The sequence below is a fragment of the Pipistrellus hanaki genome, assembly GCF_964339955.1.
Source record: "Pipistrellus hanaki genome assembly, chromosome: 2".
In the NCBI taxonomy this organism is placed as follows: domain Eukaryota; kingdom Metazoa; phylum Chordata; class Mammalia; order Chiroptera; family Vespertilionidae; genus Pipistrellus; species Pipistrellus hanaki.
Genome location: NC_140504.1, coordinates 25,780,784 through 25,799,350, shown reverse-complemented (window position 1 = coordinate 25,799,350; position 18,567 = coordinate 25,780,784). Strand labels below are relative to the sequence as shown.

Genomic DNA, 18,567 nt, shown 5'->3' with positions numbered 1-18,567 from the left:
TAGAAACATCAATGACGAGAGAGAATCATTGACTGGCTGCCTCCTGCATGCCCCCTACTGGGGATCAAGCCCGCAACCTAGGCAAGTGCCCTGACTGGGAATCGAACCTTGAGCCCCTGGCTCATGGGTTAATGCTCAACCATTGAGCCAGTACGGCCAGGCTTTTCTGATAAATTTTAAATTCTGTGAGGGTAGGTACTATTTGTGTCTTATTCACCACAGTATTTTCAGTGATTGATATTGTACCTGGCACATATAAATCAATTTTTGAACAAATGAAAACGTGAGTGAATCCCTCACGAGATGTTCAAGCTCCTGAAATAATTTAAAACTATATTTTAAGTAGCGGTGTGTATTTTTTCTCTCTGACTTTTGAAAACCAAAGACGATAATTAAAAGACTTACAATATGTTAAAGTGCTATGTTAGAGGAGGGTTAACAAAAGCCTTTGCTCTTTAGTATGTGAATTTGACCTTTAATTTTCTAACTCTTTCCCTGGGACACCGATAAAGGTAGTGATGTCTGCTGTATTTCTAGACTTATGGTAAATATGACTCCTGATTGGTCAGGTGGCTCTTACTGGGAGAACCGTCGTTACTTGGAGTGAGACAGAGCTCCCTGAGTGTGGTGAGCTGTACAACTGGCCTGTCTGCCGTGAGGCTCTGGAAGATGTGCAAGAGGTTAACTCCATGGGAACAGGGTTTCCAAGCGAGGTGTGTCCCTAGCTGTGCTTCTGCCTGAAGTGCTGCTGCCAGAATCCAACCCAAAAAGATACTGTCCTGGTGGCAATGGTATTCCTGTTCTTATCGTTCTGAGTACACTGATGCCAAGACTGGCTTTCTGGCAGCCCTGGTAGTCTGAAAGTTTAGTGCATCCAGGCAGACTCCTCGGTGGACGTTGCAGTTAAGTCTTTAATGAACCAGAATGTCAAAAACCAGAATGATAGGATACCCGAACGATAAGGGAAGAACACTTGTATAGGCATCACTGACAAGAATTAAAAACAAACAAACAAACAAACAACAAAAGCAACACAAACACACACAACTTTCTTGATGTATAACTTAGATATGATACAATTCATTCAAGTTGCACAATTCAATGGATTTAAGTATATTCACAGATATGTGCAAATTCCAGCACAATTAATAGTTTAGAACATTTCCATCCCCTCAAAAAGAAACCTGTTGCTACTATTTTCATTCCCTATATGCCTTTTCCCAATTCCCTGGCAGCCACTACTCTATTTTTGTCATTGTAGGTTAGCTTATTCTGGACATTTAATGTAAATTGGGCCATCAGGTATCAGTACTTAACTTTAGTTCATTCTATGGTTATTCCACATTTTTTTTATGCATTCATTGTTTGATACACATTTGCATTCCCACCTTTTGACTATTATGATAAGGTGACCAGATTTTAACATCAGTAAAGGTGGACACCATTGCGGGGGGGGGGGGGTCTTGATTAAAAATTTGGTCTATATGGAGCAACAAAATTTTTCATAGAACACAAAAATAGTAATTTAATATATTTTTAAAAATTTCAACATAAGTACAATTTACAAATATAATAAAAAAATTATGTATAATCTTGTCACTTTCAAGGCCAGTGCTAGATTTTTTGCCGCCACTATAAAATATAAATAATATGAGTACTGTCTGCTAATTTCATAAATAAATAAATTACTTACCTAAATTATTAGAATAGCTGATTTGTAATGACATCACTTGTTTAGCTTACTAGCACGCAGTATGATGTGTATTGTCTGAGAAACAGTTACAAAATGTTTTCGTTGTTGAGAACTTTGATAAGCAGTTCTCGACAATCAGTTCTCAACAATTATTTGTTATTATTAAAGTTTAACATTATAAAATTAACAAAAATAATATAAAACTCATATCCTGGCAAAATAGCCACATGGCCGCCGAAAACGGTATATTTCCTTCCCATTCCCCTGCCATTCCCTAGGTTGTCCTGCATTCTTTCAAAAAATCAGGGCTTTTTTAAAACGCCGTGGGACGAGGGACAAATTGTTAAAAATTGGGACTGTCCTGCCAAAAGCGGGACATCTGGTCATCTTATGATAATGTTCCTATGAACATCTGTGTACAGGGTTTTGTGGGAATATGTGTCTTTTTTCTCTTAGTTGTATCTGTAACAGTGGGTCCTATGGTGACTGTCCCTACTTGTTGGAGGAACTGCCCACTCTTTCCCAAAACGACTGCTCCATTTTGCACTTCCCCCAGCAGAGTGCACGATTTCTGCTTTCTCTGTGTCCTAGCTAACACGTGTTGTCTGTCCTTTTGATTCTGGCATCTTTGTGGGCAAAAAGTAGTATCTCCTGGTCGTTTTGATTTGCATTTCTCCAATGACTAATGATGCCACACTTCTTTTCATTGCTTATTGGTCATCTGTATGTCTTTCTTGGAGAAATGGTGGCAAGAATTTTTGAGAAGACTTAAGTATGGGCTCTTTATTAGCCTGCACGTCAGTAAAACTCCATGTGTGTGATGATCTTTAAGATACGAGTACTAAGAAAAGCTAGGGGAAGGGAAAAGACCATCTTTGATAGGGCTATGGGGAAAGAAGTTAGAAAATACCATCAGTGGGGAGTTGGAAGAACATAGTGGTTTAGGGAGCATATTACAGTAGCAAGTGACAGGTACGGTGGAGTGGGTGGAGGCAGTGCGAGGGTTTGGTGCAGAGAGGGCCTGAATCAATGTCAAAGGGAAGAGAAGGTGCTTCTGTGAAATTTATGCTGAGGGCATCCTTAAGATAAAGCTCATATATGCAAGCTCAGAAACTCCCAGGGTGGTTGTGTGGGTCAGATTCAATGACAGCAAGTATAAAAGTATTTTATTCAGAGCAGGTGCTCCATACATTAGGTTTATTAGTCAGGATGCATTGCTAGCAGAAATTCAGTCAAGTCTTACACCATCTAAATTTAGAAGTTAGAAAATAGCATAATGTTAGTGATGATGAGTCTAAATTACTAATTAAATGGTTACTTTTGGTTTTAGGGCTGTTTTCATATATATATATATATATATATATATATATATATATATATATATATATATTACTGCTTTTGTGTAAAAAACAATAACAGTGAAGTAAGGTATTAGAGCTCAGTCTGTAAGATTATATTAAAAACACAGACTTTCTCCTCATCCAAATTGAGAATAATAGAATCTCAATTTTGGAGGGGACCATTCAGATTATTAGATTAATCACATGATGAACCTTTAATCAATCATATTGCAAACATCCATCATCATTGGAGCCTTTATAATTCATGGGTGCTATTTATGTTAGCTTACGATTTATCATAGAATCTGACAAATTTTAGAATAGTTTTATTGACTGTATTTTATGTTTGTTGGACTTTATGGGCTAAAAGCCATCTAATTATGATGGAACAGCATTACTAAATATAAAAATCAAATATGGCAAATTATTTATTGTTAATTAGTTTATTCTGCTATGCCTAAAAATCTATCATTCAAAGAATTGCATATAAGCATATAAAATCTTTTCTTCCTCATGTAGCTCAAACATGAGTAATTGGTGACAGTAGCTAACTTATCTGAATGCATTTTACATGTTATATTAGTCTAAAACAATAGTGACTACTTGCTAAAATATTGTACATAATTATATGGCATCAGAAGTGCAAATAGAAAGCAGGTGGCAGGTGTGAATTTCCTGCATTATTTTCTTGTTGCTATTCTGGCTCACTTTTATGATTGCTCTCTAAATAGAAATTTTTAATGTTGTAATAAAAGTTGAAGGCACAATTATTTATACTGAGATTACATTCTGGGTTTTTTTCTTGATACCAAGAGATTTAAAAATTTTTGACAAATATTACCTTTTGAGCTATTACATTTTATGCTATATTGCCTTATATAAAATATTTTAACTGCAGTGTTTTATTTCATTATTTTTACATGTTATTTTAAGATAATACTAAATATCGAGTCCAGGTTATGTTCGCTTGGCATTTACTATCTGTTAAATAGCAAGCTGCATTTATATCAGGGGCAAGTGTCCAGGTCCCTGTTTATTTTTATTATCTCTTTGTGTGTCAAGGGGGAATAATAATACATAAATCTTTGAATAATAGAGCCTGTGGTTTCCATGAGACCTTTGTAAGAAAGGTAAATCTGAGGATCCTTTACATTCTACTTTAAATTATACTTAAATGATACTGGAGTAAGCAATAAACCAGCCACATGAATTTCACACTTCCAGGATTTCATTCCTGTCTGGCTTGCAATAAGGAGTTTCTTATACCATTGATATTTTTGAACTACTCATGCACATTCCATATCTGTTTTTAGAACCATGATGAACAGAAGTGGATGTAAAGTATAGTTTTGTTGTGAGTTCTCCTGTTGCAATTTTATTTTTTATACATAATATATAGAGTTTTATATGTAAATATATATTATATATTAGAAGCCCAGTGCATGGATTCATGCACATTGAAAGTAAATTAATTGGGAGGTGGCCAGTGGAGTGGGACTGGGCAGGATGGGCTGAACACTCCTTGGAGTCAACCTCCAGTGGTCCCTCCCCAGCCAGCTGCACCTGGGGCAGGGCTGGGGCTTGAAGGGCACGTGTGGAGTAAGTGGGGTCTCTCAGCCTAGCCTGCAGGGATCAGGCCAATACCTGCAGTCCAACATCCCCTGAGGGGTCCCAGAGTTCAAGAGGGCACTCTGCAAAGTTGCTGTCCCTGACAGCTCCTGTGTTGTGTGTCTGCCCTCTGGTGGTCAATGCACATCATAGCTACCAGCTAGTCAGCAGGTCAGCCAATCAGCCAGTTACTTAGGCTTTAAAAAAAAAAAAAAAAAAAAAAAATTTCTTTATTATGAGAGGAAAGGAGTGGGAGGGAGAGATAGAAACATCAATGATGAGAGAGAGTCATTGATTGGCTGCCTCCTGCACACCCCCTACTTGGTATGGAGCCTGCAACCCAGGCATGTGCCCTTGGCTGGAATTGAACCTGGGACCACACAGCCCACAGGCTGACACTCTATTCACTGAACCAAACCAGCTAGGGCTCGCTTAGGCTTTTATATATATAGATGGCTTCAGAATAGCTCAGTATGTATTAATTAGATTTAAGGTCAGTACATGTGACCTCGGTGCTCAATAGCAGTGACACAAATGTATTTCTCAAATCAGAGCCTAGGAGCAGCCAGTCTCGGGTGAGCATAGAGCTCCAGGGGTTGAGGTTGCAGGCTCTTTATATTTTCTTGCTCTGCCATTGGGGACAGGGGGTTCTGTTTCCCAAATTACCTTCCCATCTGTGATGTCTATGAAGCATCAGTTGGCACTTGTTGCAATTTTCTTTCATCCCGTGAATATTGTTTGCTTCTGTTTTTCATTTATTTGTATGAAGAATTTACTCAAAATTTGTTTTCTTTTTTAGTTTCTGCCATGTGGAAATTTCTGTCCTCTTTCTCTACCTTTCCAACTGGCCTGAATTACTTTTTTGTTTTCTTGTTTTTGTTTTTGTTTTTTCTTTTTTTTTCTTTTGATCCTAACAGTAGATACAAACTTTGGTCACATAACTTTAACTTTTATGGAAAGTGCAGATTTGACTCTGCAGTAAATCATAGGGAACAAATTTGTACTAAGATTATCTTTAAAGGTGGAATCATCAGAAAAGCAAATAATAATATGGTCTAAGAATAGAAGATATAGTTTAATACTGTAGAGTAATTAAAAGATAAAGCTCATTATTTTCATTCTTGTTTCATTAATTAAGATGTTTAAAATTATGTATTTTATAAGTGAATTATGTTTACTTTGGAAAGATATTTTTACTAAGTAGAAATGTAATGGGATTGTTGCATCTTGCCATAGATCTATGATAAGTTGAGGAATTTATCTGCTTGGTGAGTTAGTATTCCTACTTTTCTATGTAGTTTTAAACTGAGAGATTTATTCTCATTGTTAGTGTTGATTTCTGATAATAGGATCCTTAGACCCTCCACATGTAATGTATGAATAGAAATATGCTACAAAATAATTTGTAGATGTTTCTTTGGATAAACAAATCTTGAGCAAATGTTTGATAACTTTTAATAAACTTTACTTTGCTATAAATTAAAGCATAATTCTTTAGTGTGCATGTGTTTGTGATATAAATTTGCATACTATGTTATGGCAGAAACACTTATAACTAAAAATACGATCTCTGGTAATAAAAGCATACTATGCTAATTAGACTGGACATCCTTCCATCCTTCTGGATGAAGCCAGGGCTGTGAGGGAAGCCTGTGTCCCAGGTGCCTGCGGGTGGCCAGAGGTAGGGAAGGCTGGGTCCTGGGTGCCAGAGGGAAGCTGGTGCCATGAGCCGGGGAAAGGAAGCTTGCTTTGCACAAATTTTATGCATCAGGCCTCTGGTTTCTAAATAATTCCCCATTCTGGAAAATCACAATTTCTTAAACTTTTTCCTCTTTTTCCTCCTTTCTTTCCTTCTATCCTTCCTTCTTTCTCTCCCTCTCATCTCTCTCTCTTTCTCCCCCCCCCCTCCTCTTTCTCTCTCCATTAATCCTCACCCAAGGATATTTTTCCCATTCATTTTTTAGAAGGAATGGGAGGAGGGGAGGGGGAGTTACAGACATCAATGTCCCTGGGCCAGGGACCAAGAACCTGTAACTGATGTATGCATCCTTGACTGGAGTTGAACCCCAGACCCTTCAGTCTGCAGGCCAACACTCTAACCATTGAGCCAAACCGCTAGGGCTCAACTTTTTTTTTTTTTTTTTTTTAAAGGTCTTTATACATTCCTAAGGTTTTGGTTTTAATTGTGAGACAGCTTGCCCTTAATTGCCTTCTTCCAGTAATGTGATGGAGAGAGAAAAACCTAAGAATAAATAAAACGCCACAGTTTTTCTGATATCATACTTCCGTTTACCAATTGCTTATGAGGTAATTTATAGCAAAGAAAACAGAACAAACTGTTCTTGAGAGAATGTTCCTGATAAGCGAGGGGGATTGTTTTCCTCAAAAGGCAGGCCAAAATAAATAAATAATGAAAAATATATATATAATATAAAAATTCCATTAGTGCACTTGATATTTCCACAATGATTTTATCTATTAAAGCTTTCCCAGTCTGCCCGTATTCAACCCTGACAATCACTGCAGCTGATGAATTCCTAACGTTCCTTCTGCTGAAACGTACTTTCTTTCTCTGTGTGTATATGTATCTCTTTTCCTCCCTCTCTACCCTTTTGCTTAGCATATACAACGAAATAGCAGAACTCTCCCACAGAAATTAGTTTTTTTACTTTCTAATGCAAGGCTATGTTTGCAATAAATCTCTTCTAAAACTCTGTAATTGGGAAATCAATGAAAGTTAACACCATGAAAAGAGACATCGCAGCATTTTCTTTGCTCGCAATTAGGAAGTAACACAGGTCTAAATTGTGCGGGGAACTCTGTGAGCTGGAACCTCTGGATCACATGCGGAGGCATGGCTATGCCACCGTGGGCATTGATATTCCTGGCCGGGCAGCCCTGGTGTGGGATGATAATGGTAGCTGTGTTTTGAAGCACGGACACTGTCACAAAGTCTATCCTTTTTTTTTCTGACTAAACTAAAACTTTCACTCTTGGATCTTCACTTCTACAAGGTGCCATCCATTCCAAAATGTTATAAAATATCAACTCTCTTTACTTTGATTAATGATGCGTTGTCAGAGTGATGAATTCTTCTTGGGTGTAATTTGAAAGATAATATCATTCCAGGGAGGACAAAAAGAAAGTTCAGGTGAGAATTTAGAACAGCAACCAGATGAAATCCTACCAGCACGCAGTGCAGTGAGAGACGTGAGGGGACCTGGAGGTGCTGGCAGTCAATCACATGCTGGGTCTTTAGTTTAAGCTTCTGTTCTACAGCGTGATGTACTATGTGCCCCGAAGGCTGTTTTGTTTTTGTTTTTAAACATATTTAGCATGTGGCCACGTGGCACAGCTAATTTCAATCATTTTCAGTCCCCTCTGCCTCCTGTTGATTCCTTTTAGTACTGCTATATACATATAAACGTTCATATTTATAAGATGGGAATATAAATATCTTTGAGTTTTAAAATTGGGAAATATATTTTCAATAGATATGGTACAGTGTAAGGCACTTAATATGCATAGTTTTCTATGTCATTTTATTTTATTTTTTAATATATTTTATTGATTTTTTTTTTTGACACAGGAAGAGAGAGGGATAGAGAGTTAGAAACATCAATGAGAGAGAAACATCAATCAGCTGCCTCCTGCACACCCCCTCCTGGGAATGTACCCGCAACCAAGGTATATGCCCTTGACTGGAATCGAACCTGGGACCCTTCACTTCCAGGCTGATGCTCTATCCACTGAGCCAAATCGGTTAGGGCTAGTTTTCTATTTTAAATATTTCATTACAATAATCTTCACATTCTTGTTTACTGACTGCTTATTACTTACAATGATAGTTTTTGTATTATCAAGTAAAAGATAATTTGTTTTGTGTTACAAATCCAGATAGGTCCTTCTAAGCAGAGAGAAAAGGCTGCAGAGATATATGCCAAACTGTTAATTATGGTTATGTTTGGAAAGCACCAGTCCTGAATTAGAAGACACCTCTATTTCTTACTTTTTAATATGGTGGTATTATGATCTATTTTAGTTGCGTTTCTATAATTTTAAAGATGTTGCTACTATAAGGCTACATCTATGTATTTCTCTGTGGGGATGTTCTTGAGTATTTTGGGCAGGATTTTTTCTTCTTAAGCTCTTCATCCCTCACAATTCAAAACATTTATTAAACTTGGTGGTTATCACCCATTAAATGTCAGTAGTGCTGTCCAATGATTGTGAAAATCAAAAACACCTCCCCACATTTTCAAATCTTGATGCTCTAGTTGGGAAGTAGTGATCTTTGTATCAATCAGATCTCTTACACTAGCTTGCTAAAAAAAAAAGACTTTTTCCTTGTTGCTGATGGCCTCACAGATGTCTGGTGAGGGAGTGAGGATGATGTGGCTGAGACACGGTAAGAACCAGGACTGGAAATGGGAGAGCTGTTGAGGGCCCAGGGAGACGTCTTCTCTTTGAACTTTGTATGTGTGTGTATATCTACTTTATTCTTATAATGAACAAATTATGAATTTACCTAACAGACAGACCACATGTCACCTTCTTGATTCCAAATCTAAATTCTCATCAAATCAACCTGGACTAGATGCTGACTCCCTGTCCAATGTCTCTTGGACTTCTATATGTCGTCTTTCAAAAAGTGTTTTTATTTAGGTCCCTTGTCCTTTTTTTTTTTTTTTTTTTGATTGGGTTGTTTATCTCCCTTTTGTTAAGTTGTGTGAGTTTCCTATAAATTTTCTCAGAAATCATGTTGGAAAATATGTTCTCCCATGCAGTGGACTTTCTTGTTGTTTTGTTGATGGTTTCTTTTGCTTTTTATTTTGATGAAGTCCCATTTGTTTATTTTTTCTTATTTTCCATTGCCCTAGGAGCTGTATCAGTAAAGATGCTGCTACGACAAATGCCTACTATTTTGCTGCCTATTGCTTCTTCTAAGATTTTTATGGTTTCTCGTCTTACGTTTAAATCCTTTTTCCATTTTGAGTTTATTTTTATGTATTTTTATTTTTTTGTAATGTGGTTTATCTACTTTGCTATCAGGTTGTATTAGCCTCATAAAAAGAATTTAGAAATATTTTTCTTCTATTTTCTGAATGTGTTTGTGTTGGATTGGTATAATTTTTTTCTTAAATATTGGTTATAACTTATTAGTGAAACAGTATGAGTCTGGGATTTTTTTTTCCTCATAGGAAGATTTTGAATTATTAATTTAAGAAAAATTTCCTTATTCTATTCTAATTTTCTAGATTCAATTTTGGTAGCTTGTATTTTTCACTGGATGTTATCAAAATGTTGGCATAATTTAAGAAATATATATTTTTATTGATTTTTTACCAAGAGGAAGGTAGAGGGATATAGAGTTAGATAAATTGATGAGAGAGAAACATCAATTAGCTGCCTCCTGCACACTCCCTACTGGGTATATGCCTGCAACCAAGGTACATGCCCTTGACCAGAACCAAATCTGGGACAATTGAGTCCAAAGACCGATGTGCTATAAGCCAAACTGGTTAGGACTGGCATCATTTTTTAAATTTCTCTATAATCTTTTTAATTTCTGCAGAATAGTGATGTTCCTTATTTCATTATTTATTTTGTTAACTTGTATTTTACTCTTTATTTTTCTCAGTCAGTCTACCCATGGCTTTATAATTTTTCAAGTCTACTTAACAAACCAAGTTTTGATTTCATTGATTTATTCATTTTTTTTCTATTCATTGACACCACATATGTTATGTTTTCATGATCAGTCAATTGAAGGTATTTTCTATTTTTGTGTGTGTGTGGTTTATTTAGTTTTTAATCCAAAGATTATTTAGAAGTAGCTTATTCTACTTCTAAATATTTTGTTTCACAAAATAAGTTGTTGCTGTTTTTTAATTTTAATTTTTTTATGGAGGTCAGAGATCATGCTTTCTATGATTTCAATTCTAATGAATTTATTACCACTTATTTTATGTGAAGCATATGGTCTATCTTGAAGAATGACTCATGTGCACTTGTGAATAATTCATATTCTGATGTTGTGAGGTTGAAGGTTCTTTAAATGTGATTTACTTGATGGTGGTGTTCAAGTTTTCTATATCCTTATTGATTTTTGCCTAGCTATTTCATTAATTTCTGATGGGGGCATTAACATTTCTAACTGTAATTTTTAATGGGCTTAATATCTTTTTAGTTAATAGTATGTTGTTGCTTTATATATTTTGGGGCTCTGTTGTTAGTTGCATATATAATTGTTAGAATTTCCTATTTTATTGGCTGTTATTATTATAAAATATTTCTCCTTGTATTATTTCTTATTAATATAACCAGTCCAGTTTTTTTATTGTTATTACTTTCAAGATATATATATATATATATATATATATATATATATATATATATATTCATCCTCTTACTTTAAACTATTTGTCTTTGAATTTAAAGTTAGCTCATAAATGGCTCATATTGGGTCTTGCTTTTTTTTAAAAAAAAAAAAATCAAGCCTGACACTTTCTGCCTCTTAATGGTAGTATTTAGTTCATTTACATTTAATGTAATTAGTGATGTATTTGGGTTTACATCTTCCGTGTTGCTATTTGTTTTTCAGATGTCTGTGTGTTTTTTTGTTTGTTATTTTATTCCTTCTTAATTTGTATTAAACAAATTTTGTATTGTACTATTGAAATTTTTGATGTGTGTATGTATGAGTGTGTGCATAAATGGATATAGATATATTTATTCAGTGATTATACTAAGTATTATAATATACATCTTGTAAAAATTTACTTCACATTAACACTGACTTACTTTGGTAAAAGATTGTATAAATGGCTTTAACTTAACTCTATGTTTCTCCAGTTCTTTGTGATATTATTACACACAATACTGATTCATATCAATGTTATAAACCCACAGCAGTGTTAATGTTATTGCTATATATAATTTTATGCCCTTAAAAAATTAAGAGAAGAAAAGATAAACTAAATATTTAAGCATGTTTTACATTTATCCATATATTAATGTTCCTGGAGTTCTACTTTTTTTCTGGTAAATTTAATACCTTTTAGTCTTAAAATCTCTTTTTAAGTTATTCTTTTAAGGCAGAAATAATAATGCTAATAGTGAATTATATCTTATTTGTCTACTTGGGAAAGTCTGAATTTTTTGCTTTATTTTAGAAGGATGGTTTGCTGAATATACAATTATTTTTGGCATTTTTTTTTTCTTTCAGCACTTGGTATCATTTCAGTGCTGCCTGGTCTTCATTTTTTTCAGATGCAAAATCAGCTGTTACTCATATTAATGTATGCTTATATGTGATGAGTCATTTTTCTTTTGTTGCTTTCAAGTTTTCCTGGTTGTCATTGGCTTTCAGTAGTTTGTTTATAATATGTCTCTGTATGAATCTCCTTATATTCATCATCAGGTTTGGTGAGTTTCTTAGATTTTTAAAGTAATACTTTTCACCAAATATGAGAATTTGGGAACAGTCATTTCTTCATATATTTTCTGTTCTTTTCTCTCCCTCTGATACTCCCTCTAAATGTATGTTGGATGCTTGATGCTGTTCCCTAGGTCTCTAAAAGTATATTCATTTTCTTCAATCTTTTCCTCTTTGGTTTTCAAATTGGATAATGTATCTTGATCTATTATCAAGTTCACTAAGTCATCCTTTTTGGGGAAGCAGGGGACTTGGTTGGACAGTCTCTAAGGAAGAATCTCCGAAAGATCAGGGCCTCTAGGGAGACCTTGCCTAAATTAGCTGCCTCTGCCTTGATTTTTCCAAACAAGTCCGAGCCCCTGGCTGTTTTGTTGGAATCTCTATGTTTAGTCTTTAGATCTGACCTTGTAGAAGCATGTGCTTTCTCAAGAATACTTACTCTGCTGATTGTTATCTAGAGGTTAATTTTAGTTCAAGCTGTTGTTATAATAAAAGCCCAAGGCGGCAGACAATCGGGGCTGTTTTGGTGCCTCCTGCCAAGCAGCCCTATAGCCCTCTCTTTCACAGGAATGTGTGTCAGAGTAACCCATTCATCCATCACTCAGGGTCTGCTGGTCAGTCCTGACAATCCTTCTTCCATTTTATGTCTCTTCTTAACCTATGTAGGTCATACTCAATAATTTTCATTTTGTTCTCTTGATGATTTCCATTTCTTAATTAGCCTTTCTATAGTGCTCTCGTTTTCAGGATCATCCCATTAAATGTTTGGCTGGCCTACTGCTAACCCCAAGTGGGACCAAAACCTCAGGCTTTCAGACCTATAGGTTTTCCTCATTCACTTACAACCAAATTCACTAGATTGTTGATAATGCCACAGAAACTTCGAGATACTACTTTCTGCTGAGAATCAAGCACACTCCCTATCGAGCAAGGCCAGTCTTGCCCTAGTTACACTGATAGAGTTGGGAAGAGAAATATAAAATAGGAGCAGCCGGACACTCTTCACTAATGTCACAGTAGTTTTTCTTGACTGACTACTACTTGTTGTTTGATGTTGGTTGATTTCCTGAAATAGCTTTTAACAAATGTACCCAACATAATATTTATTTTATGGAGGGACAATTATTTTCTGACCTCTTTAGTATATCCTAGTCTGAAGTCCCACTTCTGCCTATTAATTAGGGAGAAATTCTATTTTCTGTGAATTTTAACAATTTATTTTACAGAGAAGTAGTATATTGTGATCTAAATAAAAAGGCAGCAATCATTTGAATGCACTACTCTATCACTCTGCAGGGTGTTTTTCATTCAGAATGTATATTCTTCACAACAGCTTTGCAAGGTAACTATTGTCTTCATTTTACAGGTACAAACACTTAAGCTTAGAGAGGTACAATCATTTCCCTTTTGTACTATTATTGATAGTGCTTTTTAGTTTATCTGTGTTGACATTGACTTAGCTTGGGTAGAAGCGACACATATTCAAATGGAATTTTCAGTCATTTTTATCTCAGTAAATTAGTTAAATTTGATTCAACCAGCAATGTTCTAGTTGCATAGTGTGAAGGACAGGGCTTCAGGGAGGAGAATTGAAAGAAGGCGATGTAAAACATTGTATGTAAGGCAGAATGAGACATGGTTCCCTCTCTCAAGAATTCACAAAAGGGAAGACAGCTGTATTCAACCAACTGTAACACTACTGACTGATAAGTGTTTTGACACAGAGATACTCCAAACTGAATGTGCATTCAAGTTACTTGTGAAACTGCAGATTCTGAGTCAGTGAGTCTGAATGGGACCTGACAGTTTGTGTTTTTAGAGAGTTTCCAGGGATGGAGATACTGCTGATTTATGGGCCACACATTGAGCAGCAAAGCTCTATGGGTGTAAGCAGGGTTTATAAGAGCACGCAGAAAATATGTCTATTTTGCTCCAATTAGTTGAGGAAGAAAACTTTGTCTCGAAGAGATTAAACAGTTTGCCCTTTTAAGCTACCTTTAATAATGCCATTGGATATACATTGGAGCTGGATAACATTTGATCTGGGCCTAAAGTGATAAAGAGAATTATAATAGGAGCACTCACCTTTCCAAGTAGGGAGGAAGACTTTGGTAAGGCAAGAAAATAATATATTTATGTACATTATTAAAGGGAAACACCTTTTTTTTTTTTTTTATAACATTTTCTTTTTATTAGCTCAAGCAATACCCAGTTAAGGGTAATTTCCAAATACGCTTGCTATAGTAAAAGTTGTTGTTACTCACCTAAGAGTTTGACATGGATGTTCCTAAGACACCTTCCCGCTTAAACAATTATTTGGTGACTTTTACCTGTAACATTCAACTTGGTCAATATGTTACTTCCAAAGTCACTATACATCATACGATGAAAAGGATAGAGAAGGCAATTCGTTTCTTATCACCTTGACATTGGAAACTTGTTACTGCTTCCCACACTCAGTAGCTATCACAGAGATCCATGGGATTCAAGGGAAGAATTTCCCTAGGCGGGGAGGGGAAAGCATCTAGCGATTAGTTGTCAGTTCTTCTCTGGAGTGAGTATGGCAAATGGGTCTGGAGGATGGGAAGCTATAAGTTATTAATATGTGTGATACATTTTTCACATATTTGGGAACTTTTAAATATTGTAAAATAGTATGTTACAGTACTATAGTGAATTTCTAGACTTATTGATCCTGTTAAACATATGTCTCTTAGTTAAGAGATAGATTATTTAAGTTTGTTCTATAATCCTACTCTTATAGAATACTTGTAACTTTGTTGTTCAAAACTTTTTTTTCAAAGTTTATGTTGCCCCCAACCCTCCCATATACATGCATAACAGAAAAGATGAGCAGAAGGAGAATCTCGAATCCTCCCTTCAATTTGATGCTGCTTGCTCAAACCTGAAATAAGTAAATAAATTAAAACAAACAAAGAGTAATCTTATTTTTAAGAAAGCATAACTAAAGCGCATTTTGTGTTAATTCAGTAGGGAACAGGACTAGGCTAAAAGAAGAAAAACCTTGGCTCTAAATCATTTTATACCCATTGGCTTTGACCTAAGCTTTATGAGCCTGGGTTTCCTTGTCCAAGTAATGGGGATCAAAATATCTGTTAAATATTTGTTCCTCTATTGAAATAATTGCTTTAAGAATAAGAAAAATTAAGTATACATATACACTTTTAAAACCAAGGAAAGTAATATTTAAATATTCCATTTTTTGTGAGAAAGAAAATTCCAGTTTATTGGCATTTTATTTATCCAGAATTAACAGAACTTTAAGACATTTAGATATACAGTATTGTATTTTATCAGTTATCCAAGCTGTTTATCATATATTTAATAGTAAATTTAATATAGGAATGAAATCATTTTTTGGCTATTTTATAGTCTTTTAAAATGCTCCCTAAAAATGTTACAAAAATTATTGTAACGATAAGATACATTTTAGGACAAAAGTAATCTTTCTTTTGTGCTATTTAATTGTGTATATATATATATATATTTTTTTTTTGAATGATGATTCTATTGTAATACTTTTATGTAAAAATAATACCAATATTTTAAATTTTGATTTAATAAGATAAAAACTAGATATTTTAACCACCTTTGATATCAACAGAACTTCATTCTAGGAAATATGAAATCAGACTTAGATAGGATTATGTGTAGAAAATATTTGCCAAAATGCAGTTATTTCTGGAAGGATTAAGCAGTATCATTGGCTTGAATATTTTCTCTTGTCTTCCTTTCATGTTTTTCCTTGTTAAATCAACTGTATTCAGCTTCAATTTATAAACAATAACATGCACTCAACATTTCTCATATAAATAATAGCATACACTTATTTGTGGTAAAATACCAATAACATAAATGTTTTCATCTTAAACATTTTTTTAAAAATATATATTTTATTGATTTTGTACAGAGAGGAAGGGAGAGAGATAGAGAGTAAGAAACATCGATGAGAGAGAGAGTCATCGATCAGCTGCCTCTTGCACACCCCCTACTGGGGATGTGCCTGCAACCAAGGTACATGCCCTTGACCGGAATCGAACCCAGGACTTTCAGTCCCCAAGCCGACGCTCTATCCATTGAGCCAAACCGGTCCCGGCTCATCTTAAACATTTTAAGTGTACAGTTCAGCAATGCTAAGTGCAATGAGTAGTAAATAAGCCATAGAAGTCTAGTGCACAGTATTATGAATATGCACAATAATATTGTATTATAATTATGAATATATATATATATTTAAAAAGACTGTATAGGTGTAAATGGGCTTTTGAACGGTCATTGTGAAGTTTGGACTGGACACCATAGATCTGTGAAAGCACAACAATTATGTGCATAGGTCACCTTAGTCATTTTTTCATATATAACTTATTAATTCAGTGTGAAATAACACCAGTTAATTTGATGTTCACTGATTTATTCAAGAATAAGATTGGATCTTAACAAATTTTCAAAAGGTCATACTGGAAAATTTCCATGTAATTTTAGCTATTTAAATAGGTAAGTAGTTGAAAATTTAAAAATAGGAATATTTCCATGAGAGAGTCCAAATGAATTATTTCTGATCCCTGCCAGAGTTTTCCCCTGTCTTGAGGACATTTGCTAAGAAGTAAGACTTGCTGCTTTTGCTCCCAATGCCAGGCTCTCAGAGAGCCTCTGAAAGGCCCGCGTCTTCCCCTGGAGTTTGTTGGGTTCAAGTTCAGGTGGCATTCATCATCCTGCAGTGTCCGGTCGGGGGCAAACCCAGGGAGTTCTGATAGAAGACTCCTCAGAAGAGGGCTTTCCCGAGATTTGCCTGTTCCTTTTGATTCTGAAGAAGGCTCTTGGAAAGCTTCTTTGAATTATTTTTTTTTCAGTCCTTTACTTTTATTAAGCTTTATTGTTGAAGGTATTACATATGTCCCATTTTTCTCCCGTTGACCCCTTCAGGCCTGCTTCTTTCCCCCACACCAGGCCTCCACCACCCCATTGTCTGTGTACACATATGCGTATACATTCTTGATCTCTTCCCACCTATCCACCCAACCCCACCTTCCCTCTGAGATTCAGCAGTGTGTCCCATGTTTCTATGTCTCTGGATCCATTTTGTTCAACAGTTTATTTTGTTCATTAGATTCCACATATGAGTGAGATCACGTGGTACTTGTCTTTCTCTGACTGGCTTATTTCACTTAGCACAATGCTCTTCAGATCAGCGATCGCCAACCTTCCAGACCTCAGGGACCATCGGTTGGCGACCGCTGCTCCCGATCATTTATTTTAATTCCGGAGTCCTTTTGCTCCTTCCCCACAAACCTCATTTTTACTATATGTTATTTTTCAGGCATGGCGGTGGCCACACAGAGATTTAAGGAGATATGATTTTTTTATTCTATGAGCTTACATGGTATCATGGGATAGACAGATGCCACAAGATGATCTAAAATTACTCTTGTAGGGGTTGGTAGGAAGAGAGTACAGAGAAGGGCCACTGCACACAGCTGAAGAAGGAAGGCCTGGAAAGGTTCCTGATGTGGGAGTAAAGGGTGACAAATCCAGGAGAAGGAGAGGTCTGAGAGGCAAAGAAAACAGTGGAGGGTGGAGGGCCTCCCTGGTAACTGACACTCATGAGCAGAGGTGCCACACATGGAGAGCCTTGCAGTGCGGAGAGACTTCAGGAACTACAGATAGATGCACTTCCTGTGTCTCCACTTTTAAACAGCTAATAGTTTCTAAAGATGTTTTATCACCGAGGAATACTTATGACTGCTTATTCAGGCTCCGACCAGATAAGCTATATTTAGTTCTTTCGCCATGGTGTGCATAAAATTACCGGTCTACTTATGTGGGGTTGGAAAGGCTATGAGTCATTAGAATGATACTATACACCTGGGTCACTTCCCAGCTCTGCCACCCACTCACCATGTGACCAAGGGCAAGTCAGCTAAACCCGCAGAGCTTTTGTTTCTTTATCCCTGAAACAGATAAAAATAGGAACGCTTCAGAGTTGACTTTAGGATTAAATAACATGTTTTTAAGACACTTAGGCTAATGTGAGCCCAAACTAGCCCCTCCAAACATCTTGTAGCTGTCACTATTATATCGGTTGATATAAATGTCAATTTGTATTTTTAAATATTAAGTAAAATACATTGAATTTAGTAGGAATGGAATAATGAAAACATAATGTGAGGTATCTAAATTACAGAAGGCTTATAGATTTGGCTTTTTAGTCACATTTTTGTTCCTTTATTAACAGACAAAAACTCAAATATTATCCAATGTATTGGATGTTGCCCATCAGTTTATCAAGGAAGTGAATCCAGATAAACTCAAAGGGGAGAATCGCTCTCCAAAAGAGATTAGTAAACGTCAGCATCGACCCAAACCTCCTCCGCTGCAAGGGAGCAGCTGCCAGGTAAGCTGTGGGAAGTGTAGGAGACATTTCTGTCATATATGGTCCGTCATATATGGTCCTGGAGACTGGCATGCCT

General features: G+C 35.8%; 1 protein-coding gene across 1 annotated transcript in view; it reads left to right on the top strand.

Annotated features, from left to right (window-relative positions):
• The window catches only part of ZBBX (zinc finger B-box domain containing), a 102,468-nt gene that overhangs the window by 30,598 nt on the left and 53,303 nt on the right, over positions 1 to 18,567 (top strand). The window contains exon 8 of the mRNA XM_084872647.1: positions 18,333 to 18,491. Coding sequence (XP_084728773.1) covers positions 18,333 to 18,491 — 159 coding nt within the window. The remainder of the gene's footprint in view (positions 1 to 18,332; positions 18,492 to 18,567) is intronic.